This window comes from Cannabis sativa, chromosome 5, assembly GCF_029168945.1.
Source record: "Cannabis sativa cultivar Pink pepper isolate KNU-18-1 chromosome 5, ASM2916894v1, whole genome shotgun sequence".
NCBI lineage: Eukaryota > Viridiplantae > Streptophyta > Magnoliopsida > Rosales > Cannabaceae > Cannabis > Cannabis sativa.
The window spans coordinates 54,196,358-54,211,808 of record NC_083605.1 but is presented as its reverse complement, the minus strand read 5'-3'; the positions used below and the strand labels follow the sequence as shown (position 1 = coordinate 54,211,808).

The 15,451-nt window shown below is 36.7% G+C and overlaps 1 protein-coding gene across 2 annotated transcripts; it reads left to right on the top strand.

Annotated features, from left to right (window-relative positions):
• The first annotated feature begins 2,323 nt into the window (after nucleotides 1-2,323).
• Nucleotides 2,324-14,751, top strand: LOC133037942 (uncharacterized protein At1g32220, chloroplastic). 2 transcript variants are annotated; one of them, XM_061115752.1, is made up of 7 exons: nucleotides 2,324-2,627; nucleotides 3,141-3,234; nucleotides 3,309-3,397; nucleotides 3,581-3,636; nucleotides 8,319-8,465; nucleotides 13,710-13,835; nucleotides 14,196-14,751. In XM_061115752.1, the coding sequence occupies exons 1-7, from the start codon at nucleotides 2,500-2,502 to the stop codon at nucleotides 14,474-14,476; spliced, it is 921 nt and encodes a 306-aa protein (XP_060971735.1). In that variant the 5' UTR covers nucleotides 2,324-2,499; the 3' UTR covers nucleotides 14,477-14,751. The 2 variants fall into 2 exon arrangements, with proteins under 2 accessions (XP_060971735.1, XP_060971736.1); XM_061115753.1 differs by lacking the exon at nucleotides 8,319-8,465 and having other exon boundaries at nucleotides 2,334-2,627.
• Nucleotides 14,752-15,451: the final 700 nt, after the last annotated feature.

Here is a 15,451-nt window from a genome sequence, read left to right as displayed (position 1 = left end):
CATTATGAAGTGTCTGCACACAAATACCTTCTCTTTTGTGTTAAATGGTGCTGTCACAGGTTCAATCACACCTCAAAGAGGCTTGAGGCAAGTGGATCCTCTCTCCCCTTACTTATTTTTAATTTTTTCTGAGGGTCTTTTGAGATTGTTACAGTTTGAAGAGCAGATTGGTCGTTTGAAGGGATTTGTTGTCTCTCGCTGTGCTCCTTCCATCACCCATTTACTGTTTTCGATGATAGTCTTCTCTTTTGCCAAGCTGATGACAGGTGCTGTGGGGCTATCAAATGTGCCTTAGACATAAACCATCGTGCATCTGGTCAACAACTCAACCTAGACAAATCAATATTGTCTTTCTCTCCTAACACTATAGAGGCTGCTAATCACTCTTTTCAACGTATCCTTGGGATCCCTATCAGTGAGTGTCATGAAAAATACTTAGGCCTACCTGCTTATTCTGAGAGAGAGAGAGAGAGAGAGAGAGAGAGAGAGAGAGAGAGAGAGAGAGAGAGAGAGAGAGAGAGAGAGAGATAAAAAACAACTTTTTGGGGAGATCAAAGAATGCATTTGGAAACTAATACGTAGTTGGAATGATAAACTTTTCTCAATTGGAGAAAAAGAAGTTCTTTTGAAGGCAGTTGTGCAATCTATCCCTACTTATGTTATGAGTTTCTTTAAATTGCCTTCTACCTTCTGTAAACAACTTGAACAGATGATGGCTCAATATTGGTGGGGTTCTACTACGGATAAGAAGAAAACTCATTAGAAAAAGTGGCGGTTTCTATGTAAGACTAAATTGTAAGGGGGAATGGGATTTCGTTCGTTTGTCCATTTTAATCAAGCCTTACTCCCTAAGCAAGCTTGGCGTCTTATTGAATATCCCAATGTTCTGCTTAGTCGAGTTCTCAAAGGACAATACTTCTCTAATAATAATTTTATGGCTGCTAAAAATGGTGGTTTGTCTTCTCTCACTTGACAAGGGATTTGTTGGGATTGTGAACTTTTGCTCAAAGGGTTGAGATTGAAGGTTGGTGATGGTTCAACTATCCACACTGGTATTGATCCTTGGATACCACGTAACTTAGTGTTCACTCCTCTACGGTTTCTTGGCAGCCATGACACTTGTGTTTCGTACTACATTACTGCTGCTAGAACTTGGAATCTTACATTGCTGCAACAAGATTTTTCTCCAGCTGATTTTGAATACATTCTCACTATCCCTCTTTTGTTTTCTAACCAGCATGACCGATGGGTTTGGCATTACACAATCACAAGGGAATACTCAGTGTAGTCAGGTTACCATTTGGCTAGTTCCTTAGGTGATCATAATCACTCTTCTTGCTCTTCAAACCAAGAATCTTGGTGGAAATTTCTGTGAAATTTAAAACTTCTGTCCAAAGTGAAAATCTTCGCTTGGAGGCTGATCCAGAATGCTCTCCCAGTTGCCTCTGCTTTGTTTCACAGGGAAATAATAAACTATGCTCCCTGTAGTATTTTTTCAAATGCCTGGGAATCAGTGGGGCATGCGATCTTCTGTTGTAAATATGCCAAATCAGTGTGGAAGGAGACTGGTTTTGCTATTAATTTCCATTCTGCCAACATGTTACATGATGGTAATTATATTGCTCACTTATCCTCCATTACATCCAAGCTTGAGTTTGAACATATGCTTTGTACTATGTGGTTTATATGGACTGATCGCAACAATATTCTTCATGAAAAAGCTACACAAAAATCGACTAAATTATGGGCCAAATCTGTGGCATACTGCTGCAGTTTTCAGCAGCACATTGTTATCCATTCTCCTGATGTTTATAATACTACTGGTGCAGCCAATTCCACACATTGGTAGCCCCCCTTTTAGCCAATGTAAAATGAATATTGATAAATAATTTTTAATATCAATCACCAAATCATGAAAAAAGGATAAAATTGGTGAAGGACAATTAAGAGAGTTCGCCAAAATTAAGGAATCAGTTTGAATAAAGTCAAAAGATAGATGATGATGTCGCGCCCAATTAAGACCATGAAATAAACCTTTCTCTTCCATCTCATGATGCCTGAATTTTCTCGAAAGGGGCATAGAAAGAACAACAATCATTTGGCCATTATTTATCCTATCTCCTTACTATTTGTGTGTCTCATATTCGTACAGATGCTAACCAAGCTGCTCATGGTTTAGCTAAACAAACTTTAGTGTTAGATAATAATTATATGTGGTTTGAAGAAATTTCTTCTACCATCTTTTCTTGATTTTTTCTTTTTTTAATTTATAACACCACACTTTTCCTCAAAAAAAAAAAAAGAAAAATTGTGAAATTATAACGGCCATTTTTTATTTTCCTATAATGACCCAAAACTAGCAATTTATCAGCCACCATTATAACATCCTGTCCCAGAAGCATTTGGGTCACCGGAAACTTCAAACTTCAATCTCAACCACCGGACCCCAGTCCTTTCCAATCCTATATCTGAGATTCTTGGTTGTCGTTTGGTTCAATTATGGCGTCTGTTTTGGTCTTCCCCGCCACTTCCACATCTGCTTCCTTTCTCCTAAGACCTTCCTTACCCACTCGCTTCAACTCACTTTTCCATAATCGCTCAACTATATCTCTCCCCCAACTTCCCAGGTCACAATTCAGGCTCACTCTCATTTACTCCATATACACTTTTTCTTATAGTTTACTGTTTTTTTCCGTTTCTTATTGTTTACCAGATAATTGAATGGTCTAGTTTCTAGAATTATCAGCAAATATAGCAAGCAACCCAGAAAAGTTATGATTTTTATTTATTTATTCATATTTTTGTCTTTGTTTCTTTTTAGATTTTGTTTTCAAATTTGTAGTGGGTTTTTGCAATGGAGAAAATAATAGTAAGGTTTGAAGCTCCTCATTTGGGTTTTCAGCAAGTTATCTAATGGGAGTTATCATTTTCCTTGAACTGTATTGGCATATGTTTTCTGTTATTAGCCCATAAGGAAATACGTGAAACAATGATAAGACCTACCATATTCTTACCCTTCAAGAATAAAACAGCTTCTTTTACTATGTTTTCTACTATGTAAACCCTTTTGTTGATGCTAGTACTTCTATTATGATTTTGGTGTGAAGGTTTTCACATTGTTTGATTGTTAGCTTATGCAGGTTTGGAGTTAGATGTAGTTATGCGGAAGCAAGTATAAACGCGGACTCCAACTCTGCCACGATAGATGTTGTGGCTGATGTTAGGAGTGAACGGGTAGGTCACAATTTCAGGCCTTTTGGCTACATTTATATGCATATGTTTTGTATTGACCATGATGCTCTTAGTAGATTGTTGTGTTGGGAGGCAGTGGTTTTGTTGGTTCGGCTATATGCAAGGCCGCAGTTTCTAAGGGCATAGAGGTCGTTAGCGTAAGCAGGTGCTACAATTTCTTCTACTTCTTTTTTTTTTTTTTTTGGTTCCAACGTGTTTTGTGTTCTTGTCTTCCTGATGTTACTGACTGCTCATTGATGAACTGTAAGGAACTGATCAATAAATGTATTGACTTTTTACGATTTTATTGTATTCCCTGCCACAAATATGACCTTTGCTCTATTTACAGGTCAGGACGTCCTACTTATCCTGGTTCATGGATTGATCAAGTTTCTTGGATACCAGGTATTGTAAGTTCATCATGTTCTCATGGTGATTTAGTAAATTACTTATTTAGAGAGTTTATTTAAATGAAAATAGTGTTTTGAAATGGCATGGTAATTGAAAGAATAACAAACATGACACTTGAAAGAAACAAATGGCATTTCAAGTATCAACTCTTTTGTTGTATTTTTGATATCTGGTACTAGAAATAAATTTGCTGAGCTTATATCTGCATAATACTTTGGTAATTCACTGAATCAGTTAGCTTAAATCTTCATTAAGTGTTGATGGTGGTTATATAGTTTCATTTCAATGAAATAGATCTCCCATGATGAAGATATCAAGATCGTTCTAAAAGCTCTTTGCTTATACAGATGGTCCTTATTCTAAAATTACATTCTATTGAACTAGGAGTAGTGTCTATGTGACTACACCTTTAATTTCTAAAGGATATGGAGGTGGAGAATACATGCATTCGGCTATACAATGCATTAGGTGATGCTAGCTAGGCTGTTGGGTTGGAGACCTGAGTAGCTGGGCAAGGGATGGCTATATGGATCATTTCTTAGAATGATATTTTTAATCTTTATGCTAAAAATATCAATCAATGAGTGATGTCAGAATTCAGACCTGGTGTTGGCATGCTTTCAGAGCTGAACAAATGGTGCTCAAACGTATTACACAAAACTATTGTAGCACTGGAAGTTTGGACGGATCAGTAGTTGTACTTTCATACTGAATGGTGTTAGTCTTGAGCTCAGATACATCATGCAGGATTCTGATTGGAGGGTTTATTGTCATTGACATGAGATTATTTGACTGATTGGTTGTGAGTTTTGAATCTAAATTTTTTTGGCATTAGCTATTGAAAGATGATCTTATGATTGGAATTGGTTTGGCCGAATTATGGTGTTCAATGGTTTTGAGTAGAATGCCTTGAGTAGAATGCCTTTTCGAGTCTTGCAATTTCAAACTCCAATTTCTTCTCTTCTTAAGATTTACCCTCATACTCATATACTCTCAAATCTTCCCTTGAAAACATTTGGTTCCACAACCTATGTTCATGTTTTAGGCCCTAATCATACTGTTAGAATATTATTTGTAAAAATTAGAGTTCCATTTAGTAGTTTCCTATTTGTATCTAGTAGTTTCTCATTTAGTCTCCTTACTTTGTATATAAATATATACTATTCTATGGAATACAACACTCAATTCTCTTCACCATTGTTTACATGGTATCAGAGCCTTTTTAGATTCGAAATTTGAAAATCGAAATTTGGGCTGTTACAAAATTAGCGTTTATAGTTGGAGTTTTATGTTCTTAAGGGGTTCTTTTTTTGGAAAACCCCTTTAGAGTACTTTTCTATTCTCACTGCCTACTTAGATAACTTACCTAGCTGCCGATCTCAAAAACCCCAAAGACCGGTCATTAGAATCTCTGCACGTGGGGCTCACGCGCCAACTGAAGTTTTTGCGCACATCCCCACGCGTCGGCGCGTGTGATAGTGTCTTCAACGACGTTCTTTTTCCAATTCTTTTCTCGATTCTTCTAAGCCTACTCGCATTTGTCTCAGGTTGTAATTTTGTATTTTTTCTTGCCTTTTTCGTGTTTGGGTGTTCATTCTTTGATGTTCGCTTTCTATCTATTCTCTTTCATTTGTTTTTGCTTTCGAGATTATGGTAGAGATAAAATCAGATTCGAAATTAGTAGTTGTTTCTGATGTGGTTCTCGTGATGTCTAAAATCACGAATCATAAATTGATTGGTTCGAATTATTTGGAATGGAGTAAGACTATTCAACTATAATCGAGGAGTATTGACAAAGATGATCACTTGATTGATGATCTTCCAAAGAAAAAGACGATTTAAGGAGAATATGGCTCCGTGAGGATGCTCGCTTGTTCCTTCAAATTCGGAATTCTATCGATAATTAGATAATTAGGGTAACTTGTATTTAGTAGATTCTTATTTGTATTTAGTAGTTTCACATTTAGTTTTCTAGTTTTGTATATAAATATATACTATACACAATTCTCTTCACTATTGTTTACACATACCAAACTAGATCCTCGTTCTCAGAAATGTATTTTTCTTGGGTATCTTCCACCATAAAGGAATACAAATGCTACAATCCTCTCACACGTCGCCTTACTGTCTTATTAGATGTCACATTAAATGAAGAATAACCTTTTTATCCCAATATTTCGCTTTAGGGAAGGCATAGTAGTGATACTCATTGTTGAGATACTTGTTTACCTATGGTAAGTCCTGATTCTAATCTGCTCATTCCCATTGAGTCTCCACCTATTGAGTCTAATCTGCCCATCGAGCCTAATTTTGTGCAAAATATAGACCATGACACTCCTGAAAAGGAAAAGAGGGGCCAAATAAATGTAGAAAAAGAATTGTTGATTTATACTAGACGTCGAAACAAACATCAAGTAATACCGCCAGCTACAGATCATGCCTCCCATGAGTCCGAACTAGTGATAAATCCCAATGTAAGTGATTCTTTGAACCCAATTTCATTTGTTTCTAATCCTAAAGGAAGGGAGTGAGGGGTTGCCCTTTATATCCTATATCTAAGTACGTTTGCTATATCTAATTACATTTGTGAAGCCTTGTCCATTCCTGAGTGGAAGAAATCGGTTGAAGAAGACTAAGTGCGTTGTAGAAAAATATAACTTGAAAAATAGTTGCTCAACCACAAAATAATTTAGTGGGATGCAAGTGGTTATTTATAGTCAAATATAAACCTCATAGCACTCTTGAAAGATACAAGACGAGGCTTGTTGCTAAAAGGTTCACTTAAACTTACGGGGTGGACTTCACAAAAATGTTCGCACCAGTGGCGAAACTAAACGTAGTAAGAATTCTCCTATCAATAGCTGCTAATCTTAATTGGCCATTGCAGCAACTTGATACCAAGAACGCAATGGAACTCTAGAAGAAGAGGTCTTATAAAAATTCCTCCAGGCTTTGAAGGAAAATTTGGAAAAGAAAGTGTGTCACTTAATGAAATCTCTCTATGGCTTGAAGCAATCACCACGAGCATGGTTTGAGAGGTTTACTCAAGTGATTAAAAAGCATGGCTACAGACAAGGCCAGTCAGATTATACTCTATTCTTCAAGCACTCACAAGATGGTAAGAATGTAATTCTCATTATCTATGTTGATATGATTCTAACTGGAAATGACCTTATTGGAATGGAGGAGTTAAAACGGTTCCTTGCCAAAGAATTTAAGGTAAAAGATCTTGGTTAGGTAAGATACTTTCTGGGCATGGAGTTTGCAAGAAAAATATTGAGTATTTCAGTCTCTTAACGTAAGTATGTTATTGATCTCCTCAAAAAGATTGGTATGCTCGGATGTAAACCAGCAGCAACACCGGTGGAGCCAAAAGGAAAGTACAAGAAAAAAGGAAAAGAGAAACCTGTAGTTAAGGGGATGTATAACGATTAGTGGGAAAATTGATTTATTTGTCTCACGCTAGACCTAATATTGCCTTTGCAGTTAGTTTGGTTAGTAAGTAAGTGCACAATCTTTCGAAAGAACACCTAGAGGCAGTTTAGAGGATATTACGCTATCTAAAGGAAGACACCAGGAAAGATTTATTGTTTAGAAAAAATGAAGAAAGAGGTATAGAAGCATACACAAATGCAGACTGTGCAGGTTCAGTTGAGGATAAAAGATCGCCATCTGGATATTGTACCGAGTTATAGGGAACCCTTGTTACTTGGAGAAGTAAGAAGCGATCTGTTGTTGCAAGAAGTAGTGCTGAAGCTGAGCTTAGAGCTCTTGCTCAAGGAGTTTGTGAACTAATCTGGATCAAACGAGTTCTTGAAGAACTAAAACTTCAAAAGTCAAGTCCTTTGAAACTATATGGTGGCAACTAATCTGCTATTAGTATAGCACACTATCCAATTCATCATGATAGAACAGACCGTCAATTCATAAAAGACAAAATTGAAGAAAAGGAATTATGCGTTGTTTTTGTGCCTAGCAAACAAGCTGCTGATTTGCTGACAAAATGACTATCAAAAGAAAGCTTCGATAACCAAGTGTGCAAGCTGGGTATGTGGGACTTGTATACACCAGCTTGAGGGAGGGTGTAGAAATAATCAGTATTTATTAGATTAGTTAAGGTGTTAATAGTTAGTTGAAGTGTAATTATTGTGTAAGTTTGTACCTATTTAAAGGTTTCTTTCCAATAGTAAACTCAAGTGAATATTTCTTCTACATTTCTACACAAACCATATAAAAATTAGTGAAGAGCAGGTGCATAAACACACAAGTCATATACATGCTGCATATGGAAGTAGCACTTGTAAAGAATGCTTGCAATTTTATGTTAATGCTGCCTGTTTTTCTTACCAGATGTATTAAGAATGATAGAGATTTGTAGAAGATGTATTAAGAATGATAGAGATTTGTAGATGTACATTGATGATTATCACAAGTTTGTGCAGCTTATTGTTGCAAAAATAGATCAACATACCAAAATTTAATGTGTTCTCGTGGATATGTATAAACATATTGGTGAGCTGATATTTTGCTTACTTGATATGTGCCTATGGCTTTATTCAGCAGGAACATGGTGCCTGCTCACTTTATAATTCTTCGATCTCTTTCGAGAAAGTTTCCAAAATTGTGTGTTTTTTTGTTAGAACTTAGAACACTAATTTTTAAATTTTCATAAACAGGAGATGTTTTCTACCTTAACTGGGATGAAGTACTTCCTGGAGCAACTGCAGTTGTTTCCACAATTGGGGGCTTTGGCAGCGAGGAACAGATGCTTAGGATCAATGGTGAAGCAAATGTTGTCGCTGTTAATGCTGCTAAGGATTATGGTATGCACAGCCATCAGATTTATTATTGTAGCAGTTTATATCATTGATATCAGTATGTTTTTCCATTGTAATAGCTGGTTAATACATTGCATAACAGCTCCCTATTGAAAGCTCGTCAAGTTTACATTTTTTCAGTGCGCAGAGGACCCATTGGAAGCAACTAAGGAGGCGTTTGGTTAAGAGGAATGAAAATATAGAAATAGGAATGGGAATGGGAATATGAATAGGAATGGAATGGAATAAAATTTGAAGCAAATGAGAGAAAATTGTTTTTATTTCTGATGATTTCTTTTAGTATATACAAAGGGTATATATAATACAATGTGAACACTAAATGAAAAAATACATTAAATGTAAATTTACACCTAATTGCTAGCTTGATTTCCTACACTCCCCCTCAAGCTAGATATATACTAAACATTCCTAATTTTGAACTTAGTTCCCTAAAATTAGGACGATGGAGAGCTTTGGTTAAGATATCAGCAGCTTGTTGTCTCGAGGGAATATGCTTCAAGGTGATGATCTTGTTTTCAATCTTTTCACTGATGAAGTGACGATCAATTTCAACATGTTTGGTCCTATCATGATGAACTGGATTCTTTGCTATTGCTATGGCTGATTGATTGTCACAGAGAACGTCTATTGGGCCTTCAAGTTTGATTCTGAGTTCATCAAGAAGACGTTTCAGCCACATTCCTTCACAAATTCCATGTGCTAAGGCACGAAATTCTGCTTCTGCACTGCTGCGAGCTACCACTTGTTGCTTCTTGCTTCGCCAAGATACGAGATTTCCCCAAACATAGGAGCAGTACCCAGAAGTGGATCTTCGATCAGTGAGAGAACCAGCCCAATCTGCATCTGTGTATATTTGAAGATTTTTGTTGAGAGTTTTCCTGAACATTAACCCTTTTCCTGGTGTTCCCTTGAGGTACCTAAGAATCCGGTAGACGGCATCCATGTGTTCCTCAAAGGGATTATTGAGAAATTGGCTAACAACACTCACAGCGAAGCTTATGTCAGGCCGAGTGTGAGTTAGGTATATTAGCTTTCCCACAAGACGCTGATATCTTCCTCGGTCAACTTTTGTTCCGTCTGTCTGTACTTCAAGTTTGGTATTAGGGTCCATCGGAGTTTCACTTGGCTTGCATCCGATCATCCCTGTTTCCTGTAAGAGATCAATGACATATTTCCGTTGAGTGACTGAGATACCTTGGCTGGATCTTGCAACTTCCATCCCCAGAAAGTATCTTAATTGGCCTAGATCTTTAATCTCAAATTCGCTGGAGAGAAGCTGCTTGAGATGAGAAATTTCTTCCACGAAATTACCTGTTACCACAATATCATCGACATAAACAATCAATGCTGTTAAATTTCCACCAACTGAGTGTTTTATAAACAAAGTATGATCTGATTGGCATTGGGTGTAACCATCTCCTTTCAACACTTTTGTAAACCTGTCAAACCAGGCTCGAGGGGATTGCTTGAGGCCGTAGAGAGATTTTTTCAGTTTGCACACTTTTCCTTTTGAGAATCGGTCCTCAAATCCTGGAGGAATGTCCATGTATACTTCTTCCACAAGGTCGCCGTTAAGAAACGCATTTTTTACGTCAAGCTGGAATAAAGGCCATTCATTGTTGACAGCAATAGACAAGAGAACTCGGATGGTGTTCAACTTAGCAACAGGAGCAAATGTCTCTTGGTAATCAATACCATACGATTGGGTGAATCCTTTAGCCACTAATCGGGCTTTGAATCTTTCAATACTCCCATCAGCCTTATACTTGACCAAGAATATCCATTTACAACCAACTGTGCGTTTGCCATTTGGCAGATCTGTGATAATCCATGTTTTATTCTTTTCAAGTGCTTTTATTTCCTCCATTGTGGCAGCATTCCAATTGGGATCCTGTAGAGCTTCCTGAACCGAATTTGGAATCTGAACTTGATCCAGAGTGGTGATAAAAGCTCTATAGGTAGGAGATAAGCTTGAGTAACTCAAATAGTTGTGAATGGGATGTTGAGTGCAAGAGCGAACACCTTTCCTGAGAGCAATGGGAATGCTTAGATCGTCAAACACATCTTCTTCCACAACAGGTTCAACTCTAGCATCTTCCTGTGTTTGTTCAAGAATGAATGGAATCGGATTATATTCATGACTTTGCTGAGTTTGAGTGGTAGCTTGTTCAATGTGGGCAAGATTTTTCTTTTTCCTTGAGTAAACCCGGATTTCTTTGTTTGGGATGTGGACAGGAGTTTTTGGCTCATGTGAATTGGCTGAATGGTTGAGTCGGTCCTCGTTGATAGGAATAAGACTTAAGGAAGGAGCTGGATGAGGATTTCTTGGCTCATGTGATTTGACTGAATAGTTTGGAGTATGAGTAACAGACGGATGATGAGTGTTTGAAGCAATGGTGTTGTCAGAAGAAGAATGAGGATCAGTGAGTGAAACAGGAGGATGAGTAGTTTTTGGAGCAAGGGTGTTGTCAAAAGAAGAATGAGGATCAATGAGTGAAACAAAGTCCCAATTTTGTAGTTCTTGATTATGATTCTCCCCCTGAACTGCAAATTTGGGATAATAAGACTGTTCCTCAAAGAAAGTAACATCCATGGAGTTGAACACTTTTTGTGAAACAGGACAGTAGCATTTGTATCCCTTTTTATTAGATGAATAGCCAAGAAGGATACATTTCGTGGCTCGAGCATCAAGTTTGCTACGATGTGAGGAGTGAACATGGACAAATGCAACACAACCAAAGACACGTAAGGGAATCTGAGACACAAGATGTGAGTGGGGATATGCTTTTAGGAAGATTTGCAACGGAGTTTTGAATTTTAATACACGTGATGGCATTCTATTTATGAGATAGGTAGCTGTGAGAACTGCTTCACCCCAAAATCTTTTTGGAACATGGGATGAAAAAAGTAAAGATCGGGCTACCTCTAGTAAATGACGATTTTTGCGTTCAGCCACACCATTTTGTTGTGGTGTGTCTACGCAAGAACTTTGATGAACAATCCCATTGGATTGCAAATATGATCCAAGTACAGAATTGAAGAAGTCACGAGCATTGTCGGTTTTTAACACTTGGATGTTTGTTTGGAATTGAGTTTGGACCATTTTGTGAAAATTTTGAAAAATATGACTTGTTTCAGATTTTTCTTTCATGAGGAATGTCCAACTTAGGCGGCTGTGATCATCAACAAGTAATAAAAACCAACGTGCTCCACTGATATTTTGAATTTTGGATGGTCCCCATATATCACCATGAATGAGTGAGAATGGGTGAGAGGGTTGATAAGGTCTTGGAATGAAAGAGTTGCGAGAGTGCTTAGAAAATTGACAAATATCACACTTGAGAGACTGAGGATTTACATTGACAAATAGGGATGGGAACAAGTGTTTAAGATATACAAAATTTGGATGACCTAGACGGTAATGCCATAACATGATAGTATTGATTTTATTGGATTGATTTACTGAAGAAAGAGATTGACCTTGGGAGAAACAACAACGATTTCCATGATTAAACATGGGGTTCTCGATTTTTAGCAGATACAAGCCCTTACTGAACTCAGCATAGCCAATCATCTTCCCCGATTCCACATCCTGAAAAACACAAAACTTAGCAGCAAACTTAACTTCACAATTAAGATCACTACTCAATTTGCTTACAGAAAGTAAATTGCAATCAAGTTTTGGAACGTAAAGGACAGAATTTAAGACAAGACTTGGTGAGATTGTTATAGTTCCAATTCCATCAATTCTAGAAGACGAACCATCAGCTATGCGAACAGTCCTTTCATGAGAGCACTTACTTAGAAAAGAAAATAGAGATCTATCACCTGTCATATGGTCAGAAGCACCAGAATCCACAATCCAAGGGTCATGAGGGATTTGTTCTGCCATGGAGAAAGACATCAAGACAACACAAGTATATAACCCCAGAGGAGACGAATAGAGAGAGAGGACGCCGGAAAAAAAACGTCGCTGGAGTTGGAGAAGAGTCTGAGATCAAGAAATCTGAGAGAGACGATGCCGAAAAAACACCGCAGGAGACTGCCACGCGCGTACACGCGCCGGCGCGTGGAGAGGGTCGCGACGGAAGGAGGTGGCGCGTGGGGCCCACGCGCAGCTCAGATGGAGGCCGGACTTTTGGGTTTTGCCGATCGGAGGTGGGACAAGCTCCCTGGGTCGGAGGTGAGAATAGAAAACTACTTTTAATTAATCTTCTAGGATAAAGCCTCCAAACCCTAATTTTAAGAACCCTAATTTTAAGGAAGGGAGTTTGAGAAGTTTCAAATGCTCTGATACCATGAAGCAAATGAGAGAAAATTGTTTTTATTTCTGATGATTTCTTTTAGTATATACAAAGGGTATATATAATACAATGTGAACACTAAATGAAAAAATACATTAAATGTAAATTTACACCTAATTGCTAGCTTGATTTCCTACAAAATTTAAAATGTATAAAAAAAATTGATAAAAAAATCATTAAATTTTTTTTCTTGTTACATTGGAATGGTCATTCCTTTCTTTTTAAAATGGAATAGCCATTCCACCAAAATGGTGGAAAGAGCATTCCATTGGAATGCCATTCCAATACTTTAAAATGCAACCAAACAAAGGAATGGAATGAAAATTGTTTCCTTTCCATTCCATTCCATTTCATTACCTCTAACTAAACGCCACCTAAATGTTTGATATGTATTGGACAACTCAATGTCATTTCCCTTGTGAAATTCTGTCTTGTTCTGCTTCTAGCTTGCATTAGCTCTTTTTTTTTTCTTTTCTCAAGAAGTGCTGTTTAAGCATGTCAGTTATTAAATCCCTCATTATTTTCTTCTTAATGTTACATTAGTTTTTAGTCTAATTGGGAAGAAATCCAGTGCCCTTGGTTTTGATTTCCTCCTTAGTATGGAGTAAAGTAATTTGGCCATAATTTTTTTAAGTTCAACAGGTAATGACAAAATAATTGCCGTCATGCCACTGCCAGAACAATTTGCTAGAGCTTTGGAAGGAAAGGCCCTTATAGCTTGATCCTTGAAACTCCTTGTCGTATCATTCAAGGAGTGAATGATAATTGTCTAGATCGACATTTTTGTTTTACTTTCTATTTGCATCCCACCGCTGGTCTGATGTAATTTATTATGCGATTCTTAACTATGGACAATGCATGCTATGATACTACTAGTCCATGATCAGAGTATTGAGGTCTTACGTTTCTCTTTCTTTTATGGCAGGAATTCCCAAATTTGTCTTCATATCAGTGCATGACTATAATCTTCCGTCATTTTTACTTTCATCTGGATACTTCGCCGGAAAAAGGAAAGCAGAATCTGAGGTTCTTTCCAAATATCCAAACTCTGGTACTGTAAAACATTTCTTCTCCGTTTTTCTTTTTTCTTTGAAGAGTTTAAGAATCCCTACGTTACTAGAACTTCATAGTTCAACTCAGAAAAAGATACAAAAATGAAAATGTTGATGCTTGTTTACCTTTTTCTTTTATTTTTTGAGATTATGTGCTAAATAATCCATGTTTGAAATAAAGAAATGGGAGCAACAAGCTCAGTGAAGCTAGTGAAAGGTTATGTAGTTTTGGATTTGGTCAAGTTAATTAGATGTTTTTGGCTTTGAGTCATAACCACTGGGTCTGGGTCTTGCATCCTTAGCTGCGACATTTCTTTTCCACAGTTTTTCATTTACTTGTGTATTCAAACCTCTCACAGGAATCGTGCTAAGACCGGGTTTCATATATGGGAAGAGACGAGTGGACAGCTATGAGATTCCATTAGATTTGGTAGGAGAACCGCTGGAGAGAATACTGCGTTCTGTCGAGAACTTCACAAAACCATTAAACTCTCTTCCAGCATCTGATCTGATATTGGCTCCACCAGTTAGTGTCGATGATGTTGCACTTGCAGCAATCAACTCCATAACAGATGACGATTTCTTCGGCGTTTATACAATTGACCAAATCAAGGAAGCTGCAAAAAAGGTGAAGGTGTGAGCTTTGCCTAGATAAAAAGATAATAATTAGTATACAAATGACATGTTGATCAATACCTTTTATATGTTTTTTTTTCCTAAAATGTATATCCTTGTACCATCATACATTGAAAAGTGATTCAGATTTGGGGTATAAATGTCCATAAGATTCTTGTAAGGAAACATATCTACAATAGGATATAGGATAATGATATTTTATTAAACGTTGATTATGAAATAGCATGACCATCATATAAATTGAAAAAGATTGGAAAGAATATTTGATTGTCTGGGACACGAATATTGTGCAAGGTTTATAATATGCTCTCTATTCCATTTAATAGCACTAAAACATGTCGCATTGAACTGACTCATGCACCTCAATAACAAATAAAAATCATTTCAAAAAAATTAAATAAATAAATAAAAGGTTAATTAGTAATTTTTCCCCTGAACTTTGATATGTACTAAATCATGCTTCTTGAACTTTTTTGGCCGTTAGAAATTTCCCCGAACTATTGAGATTGTTAAATTTAAGGACTTTTGCCTAATTTCATTCAATTTTACTGTTTCAGTGATTGTTTATGTACTAAACCATGCTCCCCAGACTTTGATATCTATCAAATCATGCCCCTCAAACTTTGATATGTACTAAATCATGTCCCTTAAACTTTCATCCATGTTAGAATTTTTTTACTAAAATTAGACAAAAGTCTTTAAATTTAATAATCTCAATAGTTCGGGAGAATTTTTAATGGTCAAAAAAGTTCAAGGGGCACGATTTAGTACATGTCAAAATTCGGAGAAAAAAATTACTAATTGGCCTAACTAAAAATAACAAATAAAAATCAAAGGGTCATTTACAGAAATTCTCTAGTAATGCTTCTTAGATTTTCTATTATTTTTTTTCTAGTAATGTTTTATTTTGTTAGAAAATATGTTAATGGATTTAATCTTACCAAATTAAAAAAAATTATTCATATACTAATCAATATAT

Coding starts and splice junctions, on each gene's coding strand:
- LOC133037942 (XM_061115752.1), top strand. CDS start 2,500: ATGGCGTCTGTTTTGGTCTTCCCCGCCACTTCCACATCTGCTTCCTTT. Junction 3,235..3,308: donor CTGATGTTAGGAGTGAACGG/GTAGGTCACAAT, acceptor TGCTCTTAGTAG/ATTGTTGTGTTGGGAGGCAG. Junction 13,836..14,195: donor TTCCAAATATCCAAACTCTG/GTACTGTAAAAC, acceptor AACCTCTCACAG/GAATCGTGCTAAGACCGGGT.